We start from the raw sequence: 23643 nt of genomic DNA, 5'->3' as shown, positions 1-23643 counted from the left end.
TGCCTGGTTTCAGTCCATGTCACAATACTTCCACTCAGAGAACCTATACATAAGAACAAAAGGTCTAATCTGGTTCAGACTCTGCAAGTTTAAATGTCGTTTGTCATTTTATATGTGGGTTTTGACTATTGCGGTGAGATGTTTATTTTTCTCATATTTACGTACATTCACCTGCTGTGCCCCTTATAAAGATGAATAGTTTCATATGAACATGCTGTCGTCTGAAACTTTCACTCTATCGCTGTCTGTCCCTTCCTCACAAACATATCAATACGTATTTTACCATCTGTCACCTCCTTCCTTGATGAGGGATTTGAAACTGCTGAGTGTTGTCTAATCCCCAGCCCTCGTCTTAGTGGCTGAGGTTCTGTATAACCAACCTGGCTTTTACTGCCTTCGCACCACACACTACTGTGGCAGTCGCAGGTGGCCTTCCGAATGCTGAAGGGGCACACAAGCATGGTGTAGGTGTGGAGACAGAAAAGCCAAGAGTCTCAATTTTGTGTGTGCATCTTATCTTCATCCTTAACTAATTTTCTTTGAGGTAAGTCCCTTCACATTCGTCCTAAAACAGCTGCAAAGCAAAGATTTGAGCAGCGTCATGAGAGACAATATAAGTATTTAAGTTTCAGAAAGCAATGCTAATACTTTTGTCATTTTAATATTCTCAGACAACTAAAGAACTTTCATTATCAGCACCAACACCGCAATAAAATGGCTGCAGCAGAGGGTGGCCAAGACCTGGAGGCTCCGGTGGAAGAGATGAACGACGAACATGAAGCCTTGTTACACTTTGGTAAATACTACGAAGCCCGGCATGAGCTACCTTGGGAGCAGTGGACATTCAGAGAAAAGGCAAACTTTTATGTGGACCGCATCTTCCTTGGGGTCTTGGTCATGTTTCTCCTCATGGTACTGGGAGAATCTGGCTATAAACTATGGTATGTGACAAACATAAAGAAGATTGCAGAGTTTGCATCAGATTTGGTGGTCTTTCTGTTTGACTGGCTCTTCACCCAGGAGAGACAGGAGGAGTTATTTGAATTGTAGCTTTGATATTACAGGGTGACCACTTGATTCTATTATCACTTTGTTTGTGTTTTCTACAATTTTTAGGCACATGTGGTATTACAAATTCACAGTAAAGAATCCACTCATAGCTCCATCTTAACTAGAGTTACAGCAATGTATTATAGATTTTTGAACTCTATTTTTGGTGAATGGAAATAAATAATGTTTGCAATTTACCGAATCATTGTTTGTCTTACAATACTGCACACATGATTTGTAGTATCTCCACCTTTAGACTGTTGTTATATTGTCATTAAAATGGCATTGCTTTAAAGATGGCATTGGTATATAGTATATTCCAAATTTAAAGCCACTTAAGAGACCATTTAAGGGAAATACCAGGTTTCAAGGGGTTAAATGGGGTTTGATAAGATCAGTCTCCTCTACTAATTTACTCAAGTGCTAAACAGTTCTGAGGTAGTAGTACTTTACTTATTTTTTTATGTAAGGAGATAACATAGGCACAGGCTAATTATTGCTAACTAAAATGCTAGTTAACATTAGTAATTAAACTTAAACAGCTAATGTAAGTCCAAACTGCCTGCCAGCTTCTCCTGTACTATACGGTAATTCCTCTACTATGCGACAGTAAGTCGCTTGGTTATGACACAATCGTTAGCCTATTTTTACAAAAACGTATACTACGGAGCCATAACGTGAGGTACAAGGTAATGGAGCCTTTTATACATTGTCGTGTTTCTTTAGAAATAAACAATGGACAAATAAAGTATTTAAACGCTTCAGATGTAAAGTTATTCGCTGTCAAAGTGACGTCAAAATGAATGGCAGTCAATGGAATGCTAACGTCGGGTGATCGCTTTGTAGCATCAAAATGGCGCCATAGGAGATTCGAGCTCTGAAGCGAAGCTTACCCATGGATGTATTAAGATAGCTTACCCCGATACCATGATGGATACATGTGACAGATTTCTTTGATTCATGTAATTCATTGGTTTATCGAAATGCTGACGTACACGTCTGTCTTCCAAATGCACCAATGAAATCGATGCATTACACTCCTCTAACATTCCCGGTACCTCCCCCTACCTCCTCCTTTCTCTTCCGGATTTTCTAGCGTGACCGACGTTTCGTGTCTGTTTAGACTTAAAAGTAAGTTGAATTTAAACTGTGTGTCGATTAGGTCATGGCTAACTGTGTTTTTAATACGAAAGCTACTCGACGTTTGCTTTTAATTACGGAAAAATGTGGCGTTGCTGGAACAGAAGCCGTTGTCACAAATGGAGGACCGTGAGCGTTATAGGAAAAGCACTGGCCGCCATGCTGTCTCTGTTCGCTCTAAATACCATGGGTCACAGTTGTACTGTGCGACACTGCCGGAGAAGTAGAAAGTAACGTTAGGCTACATCTTAAGTGAAGCACAGTGAAATACAAACTCCTAACACCGACCTTTGATTCTTGTTCTTGTCCGAGTGAGATTCTAAGTCTGAGCATCGTTTCAATATACGGACAGCTAACGTTAAAGCTAACGGCAAACTGGGCTTCTCCCAATAATATTCACTTAACGTAGCTACTCATTAGAGAGAGAAATAACGTTACAGTATTCAGACCATGGTATTCTGAATTAACTGTTATTTTATGCCTGGGTGTATGTTTAATAGTGTTTACTTCATGTAAGTACACCACGATGTCACAACGTGATATAGCTAGGTAAAAATAAACCTGCCAAATGTGGAAAGCATGACATGTTCAGCCTCCTAATGGTGATTATAAGCACTGAAGTGAGATGCAGGAGTACGTTAGTTCTGAATATTATGGTATTAATACATTGGGGTCCATTTTAGAAAGGAAAGCCATTCCTAACATTACTATTTCAAGAATCATTCTGTCCATGATTATGGCCGCTGTCGTACATTATACCACAATAACAATTGTGCATTTTATATTCTAGCATCCATTGAGAAAATAATCAACGAAAATAATTATTAGTTGCAAAAATAATAATTAATTTAACAATTAAAAATATTTTAAATATGTTGATAAATTTCCATCACAATTTACTGGTGTCCATGTTGACATATTCACACTGCTCGTTTTGTCCAACCAACACTCCAAAACCCAAAGATAATAAGAGACAGGGTGAAGCAGCAAATCTTCATAGGCTTAATTATTTAAAAAAAAAAAATTATCATAAAAGTTACTAGGTCGACTTTATGACGATATACTAATAATCTTACCTCTAAATTATTTTACGGCCTAGGTAAAATCAGCAAAGCCAAGTGTGTGTTTGTATTTTAACTAACTTTAGGTTGGATGACTAAGTTCCAGCAGGTACGCGGGCAGCTTTCTATCATTTTTCTCTCCCAGACTTGACGTCAGAGTTGCATAACTTGCAGAGCAGCACACATATTGTTCACCTGTCATTTTGTGTGTCTCTTTTGTCAATACAGAATGCGTTACGTGGCCGCTTACCTCCTGGCTGTGCTCGGTGGAAACACCAGCCCCTCTGCAAAAGACATCAAGGCCATCTTGGGCAGCGTAGGAATCGAGGCCGATGACGAACGCTTAAACAAGGTATGCCATTTACCAATGGTAGATTATGCAATTTAAAAAAAAAAATAAAAAAAAAATGTTTTCCCACACTAGATGCTGTGTTTAACTAAACTTTATATTTCTCTGCAGGTCATTAGCGAGCTGAATGGGAAAGACATCAATGCCGTCATGAACTCAGGTAAAGGCCTCTTAGTTAACATGCTTTGAAGATTTCAAGATGTCTTACATGGAAGAGGGCTAAAAAATGTATTTCTTTCCTTTGTCCACAGGCCTCTCTAAGTTAGCCTCCGTACCAGCAGGTGGTGCTGTAGCGGCCCCAGCTGCTGCTGCTGCTGGGACCGCTGGAGCTGGGGCTGCGCCTGCTGCTGGTATGTGTATACCCCTCATTCTTACCTTAAGTTGATAAATTGATTTTTTCAGTTTCTCTAGGATTCCTTTAAGTACTAAATGGCATTGTCATATATTATTGCATTTCGATAGCAATGCAAATACTGCATTTAGCAGTCTTTATTGGAAACAAGTGCTGCTAAACATTCTTAATAACGTCTGTAGTGTTAACTGTTGTCTTTCTCCATCTCGTTTCCAGCGGAAGAGAAAAAGGAAGAGAAAAAAGAGGAATCAGAAGAGTCAGACGAAGATATGGGCTTTGGACTCTTTGATTAATCTGCATTCTCTGTGTTTAAAAAGCAATAAAAATGTAAAAGGTTTACACTCATCACATTGTCTTTTTGTCCTTTGTCCTTTGCCTGTGCAAAAGTAATTATTCCCAAAGACATTACCACTAATAATAATTGTCTGGCTTTCAAAGCTTGATGTTGAAAGTTTTTTTGTTGTCAGCTAAAAATAGTCTAGACTGGGCAACCTGTCATCATTAGGCAATCCAGACCCTGCATGAGGTCAGTCTGTCCTGCTGTTGGCCAGATAACCACATAATGGCTCCGGCTTAAAGGGACAATCCTTGATCCAACTATAACGCGGAGATGGCCCCACCACCACAACTCAAAACAGCATTAAAACCTGCCGACACTTTTATTTGTCATCTCGTGTATTAAACAACCAATGTCAATGATTAACATTATTTTTATTTTTACATTGGTGTTGTTTTTGAACAGCAGTAAAACGGGCCTTTTATTTAAACTAATGTGCAATAGTAGACAGGTACTGTCACAAATTAAGAAAAGAAGTCTAGTAGATGGTAACGTTCTTCGCTCATCAATGACTTATGTAAGCTTCGACTTGTTTCTCATGGTAAAATTATAGTTTTTTAACTAATACCATTAATAATGGCTGCAGTCCAGAAGCAGGGGCCTATAGTGCCTGCAGGGACCTCAGTGCTGCAGAGCTGTCATTAATGTTATTAATTACACCTTTGCTCTCCGTGCTGTGACGAGCCAACAGTGCTGGGAAATTTGTGTTCATCTAAGGGCTGGGACTATGTGGTGTATAAATGAGATGTTGCATCACAATTCCTCCTTTGTTATTTCATTTTTTTTTTCTTCTTACCTGACCTGAGTCACCTGAACATGTGTCAACAAAGTAAGTTTCAGGCGTCACCTTCCATGTTGGGAAAATAAACAAAACTCATCTAAATGTGAAGTAGTTAGAAACATGAATGTATTATGTATGAAAATATTTAGATTTACAATTCACATTTAACACCAATTAAATTTCACATGGCAGTGATTGAGGACACCAGGACTACTGTTTTCATTGAGCGGTCTCTTCATCTTTTTCTCCATTTGCTTCTGCCACCCTCTTTTCCCTGATGCATCTGAGTACATGTGTTGCATAGCACTGTGCTGCTCGATGCATGAGAATCCCTTGTGAGCACATTAGTTCTGGCACGATATAAAGGCGGTCCTTCATTTTGTAGAAAAAGGCCTCCTGGCTGCAGGGGAACCTGAACCACAGGTGAGAGCCATAACTGACGGACTGACTGTCACATCTCATAATTACCTGACGGCTGGGAATCTAATATAGATGCCATCAACAATCTTTACAGAAGTATACACATGAACACATCTTTTATTGATGTTTAGCTGCATGATCAACCCACACTCTGCATAAGGTTGCAGCAGTTAGGTGTTGTTCATTCCTCCACCTTTGCACAACTAGCTTGCTTTATAAAGTACTTTCAAACTTTTTTGACTTGTGACCCCTTAAATTAAAGCATTTGTCAGCTTGTCATTGGTTGCACATTTATACCAGTGGTAACTGTTTCATCAAAGAGTTATTTTTTGAGAAATTTTAGAAAATGGTCAAAATTATCCAGGAGCAAAAAGGCAAATCTATATATATTGCCTGAAAAATCAAACATAATTATGTGTCTTTTCCCAGACATCTGTCTTTTTAATTGTCTTGTAAGCCTTAAAATGTATCTCGCGACCCCTTGTCGGTGTCCTTACCCCAGGTTGGGAAACACTGCCCAAGAGCTCTGGACCCAACACTGGCCACAGAAAAGGGACACTCCCATCAAAAAGAAACTGCAGTATTAGCCTCCACCTGTTGGACATTACTCATTCTATTAGATTTCACCCTCTCTTATAGTGAAGAAGGAGTGAATTTCTTGGAATAAAAATATTTGTACTCAATGATTATTTTACAGATGGAGTCAGGCCAAGAGTGCCATTAGTGGGGCCTGTTTTAGCAAGCCTTGATTTTTCGTTGCTCTATTTATTGCAAAGAGTTGCACAGTACAAGAGACAAGTTCAATTACCAAAGAGTAAAGCCTGACCGAACTGTATGGTGTCATAAATACAAAAAAAAAAACACAAATTTGAGCATTAAATCATCTTTCAAATATGTAATATGAACGCCAGCATTCATGTCACATTTCACTTAGCTTCTATTAAATAAAGCTTGACTTATTTTAAAATCCTAGAAATATTAATATATATATATATATATATATATATATATATATTGCACAGTAGTGTCTTATAGCTTATACACATCACAAGTTATTGCATTGCTCCTTTGTATAATTACAAATCAATATACAGGAAGTATAGAATTCAATGGTGGATTTGTAACAAAGAAAAAAGCATGACATTATTAGTGTCATTGTAGAATCAGCTATTTGTGAGTCTAAAATATTGCGTCATGTTTTAGGACTGTGATCTTACATGTGAAGGACACCAGTCAACATTTTGAGAAGTACACACTCAAATGTTAATGGCAACAATTTTGTCGTTTACAAGCTTAAAACTTGTTGTGTGAGGTACCCCACTGTGATCTCAAAAGGGGAAATTCATGCTTGCAACACATCCTGAGAAAAGTTGAACGCTTCACTTGCAGCAACGGTTTTGTTTTTGAATGGCTGCCTGTCAGACATCACTGTTGGACCCTGGATGACTTGTACATGCCTGTAAAAGACAACAAAAGAGTTATAACCTCTTGGTGTGTGACTGTTCATACTGTATGCTGCACTACACATTAACTGATACACTGCACATACTTAAATTCAAGCTGAATCGTTATGTGGTTTCAATTTCACACAGAAAAAGAGCACCAAAGCTGTCTATGTCTAATGTTAAGTTTTTAACAGGTGTGATTCTTACCTGTTGGTATTTAAATCGGTCCTGCAGATAACGGTGCCCCAGGCCAGTGATGTGACCTATATTCTGTTTGGAGAGCCCGGCTATCCTGGCAGTAAAGTCCAGCGTAAAGGCCAACTTGACCAGCTCAGGTGCTGTCGGGAGGACAGTGGGAGGATTGTGGGTCGGCAATGCTTCCGTCTCCAGATACGCATCAGCCAACTTCTGGAATGAAGAGTATGACATCCCTTGAAAGAAGCTGTTCAGGGTGGGGTTGTCTTTCAGCTGCAGGTGATAAGGAGAGCCAGGCTGTCAGTAAATACAGTACACTTTGACCTATATTGGATTTTACTGCTAAGAAACAAGCATGGTAAAAAAAAAAAAGGACACCATAAAAACAGCCTAACCACTGCTAAAATACTGTTTTATTATTCTAGCAGGTGACTGGCCAATCAAACATGATGTTCGTGGAGTTTGTACTTTTTAATTGTCTTGACTTTATAACAGCTGTTTATGGTTTATTAATGTGTTTTTGCTTTCTGTTGAAACTGCTCAAGCACAACAACACTTTATATGTATGTTACCGTAATTAATTCTAATAATTAACTAATTGCATAATCGTATAAATAACACACTGTCTGAAGCATTTTCAGCAAAATTATTAATCGTTACGCAGTCTTATCAACTTGTTTGTTTTACTTAAAACAGCAATTAATACCAACCTTGATTTCTATGGCATCACCCTCCTCCTTTGTTAAATTAATGATCCTGTCGATAACATCCTCTGAGAGAAAACACAAAGCAAGGGGAAATGTAATCAATATGCTGAACAACTAATGCAGTTATAGGAATTCATTTCATCTTTGAGTTATTATAATAATGCAGAGCTAAGACACAGCCAAGAGAAATGATAGGATGGTACTTTTTTTTTTAACTTCAAGTCAACCCAACTTTCACTATTAAACCCATTACAAACTACATTTATCAGAGAAACTGTTTATTGTCTGGTGGTTGTTTATTCACCAACTAAAATGCTTTGAAAGCATTTGAATACTGCCATGCACTTGGCAAGACTCAATGAATGCAAAGAGAAACAGTTTTTTACCATCAGAGAGAGGTTGAACTTCCTCTTTTCCTTGGACCTCGTGAACAATTTTTTCCAGTTCCTCTGACACCTTCTCGTAGTAATATTCTGTCGGTTCCACGCTGACAACGGCTGCAAAGAAACAATCAATTATTTGTAAATGTCCTTTAGGATAAACAGCATGTGGTTAGAGCATTTTACAACCTATTTCCAATAAGTCTGGTTACATTAAGAAAACATTTTTAACATATTATTTGTCACTTCTAATATCACACAAATGAGGTTAATTTATTAAGTTGAGTTCAGTCATCAAACTTACCCTCAACTCGAGTGATGTCAGCAGGGTGGAGATCTTTACCAGGTTTATTTTGTTTTGTAAGAGATAAGTGCCTTTTGGAGAACCTTCTTTTTATGGATTTTTTCCTCGTGGCCTTTCTTTTTGGTGAAAGGTCTGGAGATATGGGCAGGCAGGTTGTCACAGTGTCTTCTGCTGAGGTGGCCTCGGCCATCTCTAATGGACCGTCCTGCTCTTCATTGATCTCCTCGTTAGTCTTCCGAGAGAAAAAATCAAGGAAACTTTTCCACAGTGAGGGCTTCTTGTTCTTCTTTGACTTTTTGGGGAGTTTCTCTGCTTCCTCAGGACGTTTCTCAGGCGGCGCTGCGGGAAGTTCGACCGCAGAAAATGTACCAATTTTGTTGTTTAATCCATCGGCCAAGTGAAGGGAAGGGTCACTGGAATGTCGTCTTAGCTTTCTTGGCATCGTCACCCATTTTTCTTTCCTCCCTGCCCTCTTAACCCCCAGTGTCCCGTCATTTACGCTGAGGCTGCGCTTGACGTACACCTCCAGCAGACGGATTGTATCCTTGTGAGGCACAAAAATCAACTGGCCGTTATTGGGCCTTTGTGTTTCTGTCTGTGTTTCCATGGTGGGACGACTACAAGAAAAAGAAAACACCACACATACAGTAGGTTACAAGATTGTTTTGCATCGTTTCAGTCAGACATCACTCATGCTCTAAGCCGCATTTTGGAAGAAGCCTTAAGAGCTGAAACAATTAGTCAATACAGATTTAAGTCAAACAGAAAAATAGCGTGAGTCATTTTTCAAGCAACAATGCCAAACAATGCATTTTCCCAGCAGGTTCTCAATTATGATGATTTGCTGCTTTTACTTTTGTTTTACAGTATGTGATCATTAAGTAAATATATTTTGGGTTTTGGAGTGTTGGCCAGACAAAACAAACTATTTTAAGATGTCAATTTGGACATTTTTCTTTTTACTATTTTATAGACCAAAAGATTAATTAATAATTAATCAAGAAATTAAGTTAGCAGATTAATTAATAATGAAAGTAATCATTAGCTGCAGCCCTAAACTTTATTGAGGCTGCCATTAAGAACTATCTTCATAATCAATTAACCTGCCAATTATTGTCTTGTTGTTCAATCGATTAATTATTTGGTCTCCTAAAAATAGTGGACCTATTCAGATAGCTTGTTTGTCTGAACAACAAAGTCCCAAAGGTATTCACTTCATTATCACAAGAGAGAAAGGAAGCTAGAAAAATAACAAAAAAATAATCAATTATTAAAACAGTTCATCTCGTCGATTAAACCACATATATAGAGACAAACTTGTTTACTAAAAAAAAAGTACTTGTTTAAAATGTTTATTATGTGGACCAGAAAGCATGAACTAAACCCTTCTATTACAGTGCTAGTCTGTGGATCACAGCTGCAGAAAATGTAGAACCGTTTTCAAACACTGCTCTGAAGTCAGAAGAATAGGAGTCATAGCAGTCATTCAATGTTACAGGATAGCGCTAGTGTATCTATGGACTCACCTGGTCTCCTTCAGCAACAGTAGGCTAAAACCGTCCCTGAGTAGTTACTGAATGCGACTAAAGATGTCTCTGTCATGAAGGGACTAACGTTACCTGCTGACTATTTCCCTGCCCGCCTTCCTTACCTGCAGCCGCCTACGGTTTGGTCATATTTAGGCCGAATATGTAAAAGTAGGCGGGGACGACGGGGAAAACAAAAAAAGTTTTCCTGCTTTGCATGTAATCGCAGACGTCAGAATGTAACTTGTTTACGGTTTCGCCGTAGCTCTCGGTTCTGCTGTAAATTTCCCCCTCCCCGGTGGTTTTGCCACGTTTTACAGAAAGTAAAAGCTGCAGAGTTCATTAATTTCCTTTAAGAGACTGGCTTTGAACATGTGTTGTGTTTGAATAGCCTAAATACATTAAGGAATTGAATATGAATTACGAGTTTGCCAGAACAACACAAGCTGCATCATATGAAGGCTATGATATCACCAATGGGCATATACTCCTGAATATCTGTGTTCACATATAACAATGGTCCATACCCATCATTCATTCATTTATTTATTACTTTATCTTCCCAGAGGGGAATTGGTTTGCAGTGTGTTGGTACAACATTTAGCATAGCCTACACAATAAAAGCATACACAGAGTCTGCACATTGCAGACAAGACACACAATGGTCAGTGTTTATGAAGCCTTCAGTAAATAATGGAGCCAAATATGGAGTTGACTAAAACAAGGGGGACTTCCAGAGGTTAGGGTTTATGTATAGGCCTGCAGTACAGTAAGGTGACAGATTATTTATTACATTTTACTTGAGCTTTTTTTTAATCTTTTGTTTTAGCTGTATTGATTTTATGTTGCATGTTTTATGTCTGTCTTTCAACATCTTGGGACCATGATGGACATCGTTTTTTTCTAGTGTTGAACAGAGTTTTACTTCACGCACTTATACATATTATCCCTTGGATTGGTGTGTTTTTGTAGATCCAGAAGAAAAAAACAAAAATCATTAAACAAATTAGATATTGTATTGATGTATTGAATACACACTGCACAATTATTTAGTTTTGCTGATCATTTTGGAGGCTTTAGTTTGAAGTGCTGTTGAATAGTGTTGGTTATGCTAGTGTGTTTCTATTATTTTGTCCACCCTAATTATATCAATGAGGGTAGACAAAATGTTCAAAACATCACACAATTTAATACCTTTACCTGTAAGTATAGTCAGATATATACAGTATACAGGCAAATGTGTTATATACCGTACAAATATGTAACAATATTACAATATTGATCATATCAATGTCAATTTTTTTTTACGATGAATCGATTCATTGTTTAATATAAAATTGTCTAAAATTTTGCAAAAAGCCCAGCAAAAACATTAACAATAATAATAACAATAACAATAGCAGAAATTGATTTTGCCCCATTTGTAGCCCATTATTACCCATATTTCCTTCTATCAGTAGTTTCTTTTAAAGGAAAGGCTTTAAATATTGGTTTCCATGGTTATATTGCATGTATATGGCATTGTCTCCAGGCTATTTTAATGGTGATAACCAATAAATTCATCAGCATTTCCACGTTTAATTGTGTTAATCATTTACCACGGGCAGCACGCCAATGAACTGAACAAACTATTATGACTTCACCTCAGACGGTTTCCCAAAGACTTGCAATCACTGCTTTTTCTGGGATTTACTGCAGTATGAAATGCTGTCAGAGATTTCTTCTGAAAATGACTGCTATCAGACTAAAACTATTTTCATAGGTAATGGAAAAAGCGCTTTACCTCTTGCTTATTTCCCTATCGATCAACAATTTTCTTCATGACCACTGTAGCTGATGAGTAATCTCTTTACACGAAACAAGAGACGTTTTCTGTAACTGGTTAGTTGCCCAGTTTCTGGTCCAACTGGTTGGAGTTAACAAGCACCTTCATTCTGTTTGTGCTGCATTGTCTAGAGACTATAGCAGACGTGTCTTTTTGACTTCATGACCCCAATTGGCCTAAATATATCTTCATCATATTGCTGATTCTTTTAATGTTATTAGGGAAACTAAGATTTTAAAATGTCTTTACTTACAACTAATTATGTTGTGCTTTGAAGAGAGATTCCCATGCATCCCATACAAATGACTGGGTTTCCACATTTATTCCAAAATTTAGACAGGAAATAAATTGTAATTTAATCAGCTTTTTGTGAACTTTAGTTGGACAAACCCCTCATTTGTTTTTTAAATGGATTTACTAATTGCCCTATAGAAAATTAAAACTCATTCTTTCCTATTTCATATGTATGTATGCCAACACATGTATTTTTACAAAAACAAACAAATTAGTGAAAACCTTCCATCAGTTTGCTTTGTATGTAGTACCACATTAAGGCCATAAGGTGTCATGCTAAACGCTGTGAAACAGCGTTGTCTCTATGGCCTCACAAATCCAATCCTGTCCCCATGAGTTAGGCTATCAAACGTCTCACTTGTGTTCCCTGTATGCAGTGGTGGATTGTAACTAAGTACATTTTACTTGAGCGGCCTGTGGTCATCTGAAGGCAACACGTCGCCTACTGTCTGAACCCGGATGATACTTGAGGTCACCTTCTTCATTTTTCATTGGTGTTAAGCAGGACAAAGTGAGACTCGAGTTTCGTCCCACAAAGTCTGGCCATTGACCTCCAGGGCTGACGCACTGCAGCGGAGCAGTCACGGTGCAGTTACCTGTCATAAATCTTTATCTCCTTGAATCATTACTCACCCTATGTTGTGGGACTCCACTCTCCAATGTTAGTATAGAGCCAAACTGAGCTAACAAAGCATTTTCAGACAGATACTGGAGGATACAACGATTCCATTAATCTATACATCCAAAATTACTATAGACTCACTTTATTGATTTCCTATGATATTAATTAAATGGTCGTCACACATGTCCCTTTAATCCACTCTGAATTATTGAAGTAGGCCAAAATGTAAATGGAATAATTGATGTTTTTAGGAACAAAGTTCTTCTGCCACGAACACTCAATCAGGATCACAGGAGTTTCTTATCACATCACTAAAAAGGAAAGGATAAGAGAAAATCTGTTAATGTGAATTCTATATATGCACTCGGGCTGTAACCCCCAAACTGGGACAGTGGGTTAGGGTTAGGGTCCAGCAAATTCCAGGAACAACTTCTGAGATCCCGACGACCCGAGCTTGAAGGAAGAGGAAAGGACTGCCAAGGATGGATGGGGCGATATATATATATATATATATATATATATATATATATATATATATATATATATATATATATATATATATATATATATATAAAATATTATAATATAAGATAGATTCAAGTTGATTTATGCATTATCTTAAAATCGGAGTCAGCAATAAATGGGAGGACGTGCAGGATGCCTCAACGATATCAGGGAATTCCAGCATGGGTGAAGCAATTAAACTAAAAATGAGAAACAGAGTGACTTCCTGAACATTAGTGTTTTATGACACTGTGTCAGGATGCCTGATCTCCCATCACCCCCATTAAGAAGCAGGGTGTGTCCTCCACCTGTCTTTCTTTCATCCTCTCCAGGGCTGAGAGAGCAGATGGAGCGCCTCACAAGCTTCACTTATCTAATGCCAAAAATATGCGGCTCATTTGTCATAATGCATCCTTTACCTTTTGGTGAAGATCATTTTGCTTTTCCATTTAATCATATTAGCCCTGTATTGAATAAAGAAGCTATAAAAGTAATGCAAAACCAATATCTGAATGTTGTTGATTAGCAAAATCAGGGCACAGAATCAATGGCTCGAGGAATACTGTAGGTGAGCACTGCTGAACTTTGATCAATATTAAACCCATGAGGATTGCTTTGCCGCTCAATATTGAGCACTGCGTTCGCACTTTGATCAAACATATAATGGCAAGGTCATGGCAGCGGTGAGCCAGCTTGATGCCAGTTACCGTCACTGGAAGAAACAGGATACTTTGGACGGATTAAATACAAGCTGCCCATGTCCAACTTTGACTTTGCCCTCTGGAGGGAGTGAACTCCAGCATGCTGTCTGTGCAGGTCTGAAATTGGCTTATAATGTGTCTGCTGACAAAAGAGTAACCCAATCTACAGATATGAGTTTCACAGTCTGAGCTTTCGTGTGAGACTCATCCATTGTTTCCCCTTTAAGGAGTGGGACCGTTCTTCTTGTCACGAAGAACAGAGTCATGCAAGGGGAATATTTTTAGATCCATTAAGAGTTGCGGTACAGTCTGCTGTGTCACAGTGATTGGACACTCCAAGAATGGATTTCTTGGGGTGAATCTTTATCAAAGGCAGGATGGATGTGATCTCTTCGTGGAACACCCGATGAATTATAAATGACAGCCTCACATTAGCTTTGACCTTGCCAGAACCACCTGTCTGTTAAATGCTAAAATGCTATCAGGCCTCGTCTCCGTTGTATCACTGTAGGATCAGTGATCAGCAGGGCAGAAGGGCGGCCCGTTGACCTGAGCGTTAACTAAATGACAACAGGAGCAGGCCTCTGAACACACTGCAAAAACACAGCCAGTATATTTTAGCAGGAAATGACTTTAACAGCTTTGTCTTACTGAGCAAGGAATTGGCTCCGAAAATCACAAAGTGTGCACTGACCAGAATTGATACTGTTTTAACATATTTCCCAATGATATGTCTGTGATGTGAATGTTTGGGACAATTAAGCATCAAATGAAGCAGCAAGCTCCTAGCATTGGTGGCCAAGATAGATAATCTTATAAATAATTCATTTGGTCTGCATATTTAATTTAGTGCTTTTGCTTTTGAAGCTATCACAGTCAAAAGCATTGTCAAGCTCACAGCACTAGAATTTCTCCATCTAGTGAAGAGTTGTGCCAATAGAAAGAAAACGAAAATTTGATCGGTATCCCAGACAACAACAAAAACTCCTCAATATGTCAGCTTTCCATCTGTTGCATTTTTCCATGATTTGATAATCCTGTTTGATCTTTCTATCTCCTTGTTACAAAACACACAGCAAGAAAACGTCTGCTCCTCCAATCTGCCACCTACACCACGACACCAGAAATATATATATAAAAAAAAAAAAACACTTACCCGGCTTTTTTTCCCTCTTGTGGTGTGACACGGACTCACTGGGGAGAATTTTTGAATAGAAAGAGATGAAGAGGCAGGGACAGAGATGCCATCATGATATCAGTGCAGAGAACCAGCAGTGTGAAGGCATTAATAACAGCTAATATGAGGTGGGAATGAGTATTGACCTGCAGCCATGCACTGACACTTACACTTACATTCATCACTATTGTCGAACAGAGAAAAAGTTTAAAAAAAAGTTTAAATTTGCTTGATGTCACAAGTCCAATTTATCCCTGAAATGAAATCATCAGAGGGAAACTATACACAGTTAGGATACATGTTTAATGAAAGGCACTCTTTACAGGGTAAATAAAACATTACGACACTGTATACTGTACAATGTTGACACATACTGTACAGTAACAGTCCTCAAGTATTAAGTGCTTCATAACATAGTAAAGTGCTGACGTGACTAACTGATGTCACCTTATTGCATTTCATTTGAATTAAAGTATTGCTCTTTCCATTGGGTGAAAAACACAACATATTTGTTTTTGCCACCCACATGTCGTCATTATTGCAAATTGTGGGATTATTAGAAAGGCATTGATTGTGTTACAACTACATCCACTGCCATTTCTATACAAGCTGTATTTATATGTATACTAAACTCACATACAGTACATTTTCAAGATTGAAACGTGGCATGCATATATAGTACCAATTTCCCGATGAGACACAAAGTTCATCATTTGTTGTCATCATTTCACAAATCCAGTTTTAGTATTGGCTCTCCCTATCACATTGAATATAAAGATAATCACTATATGATTGAAAGACTAATATATTTAGGTACAATAAATATGTCAAACTTTCAGTTACTGATAATAAGAGTTAAAACTCATTTCGGCACACTATGCCATGCAATACAAATGAGAGACCAATGGTAAATAGAGGCATTTTCAAATACAAGAGTGCAAAGTTATTGTTTTTTGTCTATGCCCTTTCCTCGATTCTCTCAGTCTGATCACAAGTATATACCTCATCTCACATTTACATTAGACACTCTAAGAAATGTGTTTTCCCTGCCAACAGCTGATGGTGTAAAGCTCCAAAAGTGCTCAAGAGATAAGTGGGAATAAACTTTCAGTGCTACAAATTGATATGGTTTTTAAAGCATAAATTCACATTATAATAACAATATTAGATCTGGTGCAAAACGCCAAATAGTAAAAATGAAACCATGTAGTTAAAAATTACTTTTTATTTTAAAATCTGCATGCAACTACTGCATGTACTATACTGCAGATTTATATTTTGCCTATCTACAAGACTAATAGCAGACATGCCAACTATTTAATTTATTCAGGAACATTTTAGGGGGTAAAAAGGCCCCAGAACTTAATTTAGACCCTGGTCCCTGCGGTCAAAACGCAAAGAGTTCCTCAAAACGTTCCTACTGTAGACCCTGGAGAATGTTCCTGCCGTGGAAAAGTGGCTTATCACACAGATATTGTTATGCTGTGTCATATGGAGAAGTGCTGCTGGCTGAGCATTCACATCTATAGATTTGCTGATAAGACAATATGTGCGCTTCTGTCCTCTTGCCTTACACTATTTGCCTGCCCTTGAAAATCGTGACAAGTTCTATTTTGGTTTTGCTGATTATGACAAAGTGTAGACTAACTGATGTAATATGAACTCTGAGTATACTTCCAGTTTAAATTCTCTGTTATCACAACAGTTTGTTTTTTCTTTTGTGGGATAAACTTACTGTTATTTAGACCCTCAAGGACATTTTGGTGAAACTTACAACTTATTTGCACTTGTTTATCCCAACAGTCTACATTTTCAAGTTGAAGAAATGTCTATAGTACAAATGAGCCATAACATTTTTCTTCAAATTGCACTGGATGAAAGATGATAATTATACCTTTCAGTTCTTCTCATTGAAGTTGAACGGACAGAGTAGTTGCTGAGTTGTGTTAATTGCACTTTGACACATCCACAAGCAGACAGACAACTTGTATAAAGGCTGCCTCACCACACAGGGCCTAATAATACTGTCATAATATGCAAACATGTTCACATGTTTGGAGTACAAAATAGTGAGAAACAAACTAATATCACCGCAGTGCATCTCACTACTGGATATGTTTGATTTGTCCATGTGTTTTTCATGCCGTTGATGTATAGAAATACTTTCTCTAACATTGTGTGCCATTTTTCTCATTTTGCCAGTTGCCGTTACTTTTGTTTAGCGAGGGTGTGCTTCCATACTTGTTTGCAGCTGATGTTTTCTGAGCAGCCTCTGCCGCTGCATCCATCACCTGTTTCTCCTCCTGCTCAGTCTCACGGTGGTAAAAATAGTTAAAGTTGGAGACGATGACAGGGACGGGCAGGGCGATGGTCAGGACACCAGCAATGGCACAGAGGGTGCCGACCATTTTGCCTCCGATTGTGATGGGGCACATGTCTCCGTATCCCACAGTGGTCATTGTAACCACAGCCCACCAGAAGCCGTCAGGTATGCTGACAAACTGCGTCTGGGGCTCATCCACTTCTGCAAAGTAGATGGCACTTGAGAATAAGATGACTCCTATAAAAAGGAAGAAGATAAGCAGCCCGAGTTCCCTCATGCTGGCTTTCAAGGTCTGCCCCAAGATCTGAAGCCCTTTTGAGTGTCGGGAGAGCTTAAAAATTCTGAAAACTCTCACTAGACGGATAATTCTTAGGATTGCCAGGGACATGTTCTGACTGGAGTTCATATCATCATCAGGGGTCGTAGCCAGCTCTGTTCCAAGGGTTACAAAGTAGGGAATTATAGAGACTATGTCAATGGTGTTCATGATGTTATTGAAGAAATCTCTTTTGCTGGGGCACACCACAAAACGGACACCAACTTCAAAGCAGAACCAAATGATGCAAATAGTCTCCACAATGAAAAAGGGGTCTGTTAAATACGCGAACACGTCTTTAGTGGCGGGATGAGGGGCAGAACCGCCTTGGGTCCCGTTGATGAGTTGGGTTAAAATTGGGGGAAAGTCAGTGTCTTCCCTGAACTCTGGCAGAGTCTCTAGGCAGAAGATGACAATGGAAATGACGATGACAAACACAGAAACCAGAGCGACAGATTTGGCTGCACTGGAGCTTTCTGGGTATTCAAACAGTAGCCAGAATTGTCGTTTGAGTTCGTTGGTGGGCAGAAGGACCTCTGGCTCTTTGATAAACCCTTCATCTTCGCGGAACTGCTCCATCGCTTCATGACCCAACTCATAGAAAACCATTTCATTCGCAAAAACATCTAAGGGAACATTGGCCGGTCTACGGATTCTCCCCCCTGACTGATAGAAGTACAGAACACCATCAAAAGACGGGCGGTTTCTGTCAAAGAAGTACTCGTTTTTCATTGGGTCGAAGTATCTTATCCTCTTCATGGGGTCACCAAGCAGCGTCTCTGGAAAGTTATTCAGGGTGCTGAGCTGGGTCTCAAACATCAGGCCTGAAATATTGATGACAACTTTCTCATCTTTTTCTTCAATGCTGTGCTTTTCAAACACATCTTCATTCTCGTAGCAATCCTTTGCCATCTTGCTGAAGACGCTGTCAGTGGGAGACTCACTGTTGATCAGGAGCTTCACGTTAGAGATCAAACTGCCACTGCTGGACTTTGCTTTAGTGGTCAGAGACGACGGAGGACTGGATGGTGACAACCCTTCTTGACCAGACTGATGCCGATGTCGTCCTCTGTGTGGCGATTGGTGAGGAGAACTAAGGCGGTGGGTTAAAAGATTGTGATCAGGGGCCTCAGAGGGGGGTGAAGTCGGGTACCCAGAGTCACTCGGGTCCCCCAGGTTGATGCCAACATCATCCATGTTCTCAAAATTAACCAGTGGCACCTCCATCGCCTGTCTTGTCACAGGCCACAGCTCCGTCTATCACCTGGTTCGAGTGCAGGAGACAGAGGGGATACCACAACCAGTGCCACGCTGTAGATCCTAGCAGGGCCTGCCTCCTTCTGGTTCTCATTCAGGCAGTCGTACACTGTGTTTGGATTCAGTCCTCTGTGTAATCTGTAGAAGAGGAGTGAAAAAAAAGTTATATTTTTGTTAAATAGTGCAAATACAGTTTTGTTGGTGAAGAGACTTTTCTGTTAGCTCGTGTCTGCATCAGCAAAGAACTTGCCATCTGATACTATGCTTGTACAGTTCCAGTCCCAATTCTCTGCCATGGAATAAACGAAAACACAAGCTCTGCAAGTTCGGCTGTGAAAGTGCTTACACAAGGTATGGGTAGTATTAGCGTTGATCATGGGCTACAAAACTGAATATGTTTAAATTTCTAATGGAAAAACGTCTGAGCTTTCACTTATGACTGGAAGCAGAAACTCATCAAAACTGAAACACATTTATTCCTTTTCTTTGAATGTTTGTCTCTAACTACTGTTTGGGTTAATCCATCTCAACCCTGTGGTGGGGTAGTCTATCAGCGTTACGTTTACTTTATCTCAAGTAGCTGTTTATCATTCCATTTGTCTGGTTCAGAGAGGTAACCAAATCCCGACTCATGCTTCGAAAGATGCAACCTCTGTGTCCACTTGACACCAAGGGCCCTGCGCACTCGGAGAGACTCAGCTGCCTCTATTTCCACTTGCATTGTAGCAGATAACGTAACAGTCTGGGATTGTATCTTCTTTTCAAAGGACATCATGATACGGCTTGTACGTGCAAAAAATAAATGTATTGATTGTGCCATGTCAGCAAACAGGGGTTACTCAGACCAAGGGGAAGGACATTTGAAGATGTTGAAAACAGAAAAGTGCTGTTAAAGCTACACTAAAAAAAATTCTAAAAGCAACTTCTTGCTGCTAAATTGCTACTATAATCTTCCCACCAAACAAACTTGCCTTGTCTCACACAGCATCAAAGGCAACAGAGCCACAGAGATCACATCACTACCCTTATCAAACCACCCACAAACACATGCAAATATATATTTAATCAATTGTTTAAAAGTTTAAATCCAGCTTTGTGCAGATGGTCCGCACCACTCACCGGCGTCCCCGGCTCTGCAGAAGTTGTGTTGCCTTCTCAATCCTGCCTGGCAGCTCCGCTCTGCTCCCCCTTCCTCCCTTCAATCTCTCCCTCATCCAGACTCACAATCAAGAGTGTCTCTAGCTCTATTAAAGCTCCCATTGGGTAATTTAACACCCTATGCGAAACCAGAGATGCCAGAGGTACCCACACACACTCGCAAACATACACATGCGCACGCACACACAAACCGAGACAAACACGGAACACAGGAAACTCACAGTATTTTGAATTGGAGGGGTGGGGGTCACCTGGCTTTGTTCTCCCTGGTCCCTCCTCCGTCAGTGGGATAACTGAGGCTGTTATAGGCAGCTCTCTGATAGGAGATTTACGCTGCAGGAGCCAATCACTGTTTGATATGGCGAAGGGAGAGTGGGACCCACGTTTTCCCCTCTTTCCTGCAGAGTAAGCATCAACACGCAGGATCATCCTATCCACCCTCACCTTGGGGATTATACTGCATTCTTCCCCCGTTACAGCACTTGTCGTAGCTCTCAATACCTGCAGCAGCGCACATCTGCCCAGTGGATTCAGCTTTCTCTTGTTTACATCCTTAGTGATACATGCTGACGTGAAGTCTTATTTCATCTGACATCAATATTCTATGACATTTTTTGACTGTCACAAATGTTTTCCAAGTCTTCCCTGAAATCTCAAACGTCTTGTCTCTACTAAAAAAAAAACAGCCCTGTATGCCTGTGCTCAAATCAATAAAAAAGCATTTGCCAGTCCCTCTTTGCAAAAACAAGAATTATACAGCACACACGAATCAATTTTATTGATAAATACGTGTACGTTTTCACTGAGGTCATTTATTCTGGGCACACATTTCCCTGAGAGGTGTTGAGTATAGATTTGTTAGAGGGGTCATAGTGTTGAGAGTAAAAACAGTCCTTTTCCAAGAAAATCCTGCAGATGTGTTTTTCATTTCTGCTGTCCCTGCCAACTCCAGCAACTGTGTGCCTGCCAGCTATTGAAGGTTTGTCAGATTAATACAGAAGCTCTGTGGCTTTGAAAAAAACAAGACAAGCCTAATTAAAAGGTTAATTTAAATTACAGAAAGGCTGCACTTCCTTTTCTTAGTCCTGCTGAATTCTCTCGAGGAGCGCAAACTTTAATCAAAAGTTAATCTTGCACTTTTTCAGAAGGTCAGCCAATTTGGCAACATAGGTTGAATATAGTGTTACCTGATAGTGAACCAGTAGCCCAAAATCAGAAATCATTCCCTCATCTCCCTCTCCTCCTGCTGCAGCCTGCAGTTGGCTGTCTGCTGGTCCTCGGTAACATTGCGGCATGAGCAGCACCACTGCAGGAACGGGCACATGGCTTCAAGGTTACGGAAAACTTTTTTAGGACTTCACAGTCTACGCTTTGCTGTACATCATCACACACCATTACCTCTAAGCATCTCGTTATCTGTCCTCACAGGAACATTGTGCACATGTGCATCAATGAATATAAACTTCACGTTTGTATATGCAGATATACATGGAGGTTTGCCCCATGCGCACAGGAGTACAGGGATGCAGGGAGGCGCATGTGCACAAACAAACATCCCTCAACATGCTTGATATATGCAGTATATAGGGATCTTTTTCTTGGATCATCCTGCAATGTCCTAGAGATGTCATTGAGAATGCAGTCAGCTGAGGCATAACCTGCCACTTAAACACTTCATAATAGAATTTGTTACAGGCGAAGAGAGACAGGAAGACGGACAGTGAGGGGGGCAATCATAGACTACGCGAGTCGGACTAAGAGGGTAAATAATCGATCCATTCTAAATGATTTCGTGTCAGTAGAAGAGGTAAATGGGTGGGATATGAGCTACAGGATGAGGTGGACTGCAGCTACTGCAGTGTCACCCATCTCAGGGCTCCTGACAGCGTGACAGAGGGATAACGTCCTGACTTCTGTCCTTCTACGCAGCCCTCGATCCATCATCCCTCCCTCCCTCCCCTGCAACCATGACACAGGCACCTTACCTATTAACAGACTGTGTTGACAAAGCATTTTCTCCATCAGCATGCTTGTGCGTGAACTATACTGACGCTGCATAGGTATAAACACCTCCTTCCTACACACTGTTACAGGGATTGACTTTGAGCATAGACAAGAAATGGACAAAGCGACTTTTCCGGTGATGGCTGAGCGTTACTGCGCAGACTCCAACTGAGCTTGACGACGCAGATGTGACGTGAGCAACCTGTCTGAAAGTTGTAAGTCTTCTGGTAGCTGTGCCAAGAGAAATCTCAATCATTCCCAATCTTGCAGAGACGAAGAGCGTAGGTATATGTAAGGAGATAACATAGGCACAGGCTAATTATTGCTAACTAAAATGCTAGGTAACATTAGTAATTAAACTTGAACAGCCAATGTAAGTCGAAACTGCCTGCGAGCTTCTCCTGCCTATACAGTAATTCCTCTACTATGCGACAGAAAGTCGCGTGGTTATGACGCAATCGTTAGCCTATTTTTACATAAACATCTGCTATGGAGCCATAACGTGAGATTGTCGTGTTTCTTTAGAAATAAACAATGGACAAATAGTCTTTGAACACTTTTTCGAAAAAAAGTTATTCGCTGTCAAAGTGACGCCAAAATGAATGGCAGTCAATGGAATGCTAACGGCAGGTGATGGCTTGATAACATAAAAATGGCTCCATAGGAGGGACGCTTTGTGGAGGTTCGCTTACCCCCTTGACTTTGAGCCACGGACAGAAATAAAAAAAGACTTCAACACAGAAGTGACTGAATTTAAGTGAAGGAAGTATCCAGATTGCTCAGTAAAAGAAGCATTACAGTAACACACTGTAAATATACTTCATTATAGGTCTTGCAACTAAAATCTTTTTATTCAGTTTAATTCATGGTGTCCTGTATGATGTTTCTTGTTATGTTACTAACATTATTATTACTCTGCATGCTTATAAAATATTAAAATTGAATCTTGTATTTTTTATAATCTTTTTTAGCTTGACTTTGTAAAGTCAGGGACTACCAAAGTTTGGACTACAGATGAAAAATTGCCTTTTGGCCAGTTCTGGGTTAGGGTTAGGGATGAAATGCAACAAAGGTCCCAGACCATGCTTAAACATGGGACGTGGTCAGCGTCTTAAGGAACCAGGACATAATTTGTATGTAAACTTTTAATGTGTAAAGCAACTAGTATCTAAAGCTGTCAAATAAATGTAGTTGAGTATAAAGTAATGCTTTTCCCCGAAATGTAGTAGAGTAGTAGTACAAAGAGGCATGAAATGGAAACACTCAAACCTGCATTAACTGATTGTTTTGGCCACTTCAGGGCAGCAGAAACAAGCCGTGAACACAGTTGATATGGAAAAATTGTTTGCAAACAGTTGCTTATATACATATCCAGCAGTTACTGAGAAACATTGGTTCATTTGGAGTCGTGTTTC

The 23643-nt window shown here is 39.6% G+C and overlaps 3 protein-coding genes and 1 long non-coding RNA gene across 4 annotated transcripts; 2 read left to right on the top strand and 2 right to left on the bottom strand.

Annotated features, from left to right (window-relative positions):
* The first annotated feature begins 352 nt into the window (after window positions 1-352).
* Window positions 353-1247, top strand: LOC144516296 (uncharacterized). The gene is made up of 2 exons (XR_013501829.1): window positions 353-544; window positions 672-1247. It is a non-coding gene; the product is annotated as an uncharacterized LOC144516296 (long non-coding RNA).
* An 824-nt stretch (window positions 1248-2071) lies between these two features.
* rplp2a (ribosomal protein, large P2a) lies at window positions 2072-4297 on the top strand. The gene is made up of 5 exons (XM_078249055.1): window positions 2072-2181; window positions 3480-3603; window positions 3712-3760; window positions 3852-3950; window positions 4169-4297. Exons 2-5 carry the CDS (start codon window positions 3481-3483, stop codon window positions 4243-4245), a joined length of 348 nt encoding a protein of 115 aa, XP_078105181.1. The 5' UTR covers window positions 2072-2181; window position 3480; the 3' UTR covers window positions 4246-4297.
* A 1908-nt stretch (window positions 4298-6205) lies between these two features.
* On the bottom strand, window positions 6206-10186 carry LOC144517154 (uncharacterized). Its single transcript, XM_078249054.1, has 6 exons — window positions 10048-10186; window positions 8522-9138; window positions 8224-8334; window positions 7841-7902; window positions 7143-7403; window positions 6206-6947 (listed from the first exon to the last, which is right to left on the bottom strand). Exons 2-6 carry the CDS (start codon window positions 9126-9128, stop codon window positions 6909-6911), a joined length of 1080 nt encoding a protein of 359 aa, XP_078105180.1. The 5' UTR covers window positions 9129-9138; window positions 10048-10186; the 3' UTR covers window positions 6206-6908.
* A 7152-nt stretch (window positions 10187-17338) lies between these two features.
* LOC144516100 (potassium voltage-gated channel subfamily A member 10-like) lies at window positions 17339-19045 on the bottom strand. Its single transcript, XM_078247305.1, has one exon. The coding sequence runs from the start codon at window positions 19034-19036 to the stop codon at window positions 17339-17341; it is 1698 nt and encodes a 565-aa protein (XP_078103431.1). The 5' UTR covers window positions 19037-19045.
* Between the last annotated feature and the right edge of the window lie 4598 nt (window positions 19046-23643).

The sequence above is a fragment of the Sander vitreus genome, chromosome 4, assembly GCF_031162955.1.
Source record: "Sander vitreus isolate 19-12246 chromosome 4, sanVit1, whole genome shotgun sequence".
Lineage (NCBI taxonomy): Eukaryota > Metazoa > Chordata > Actinopteri > Perciformes > Percidae > Sander > Sander vitreus.
The sequence above is the reverse complement of the archived record's forward strand: the minus strand, read 5'-3'. Positions and strand labels throughout refer to the sequence as shown.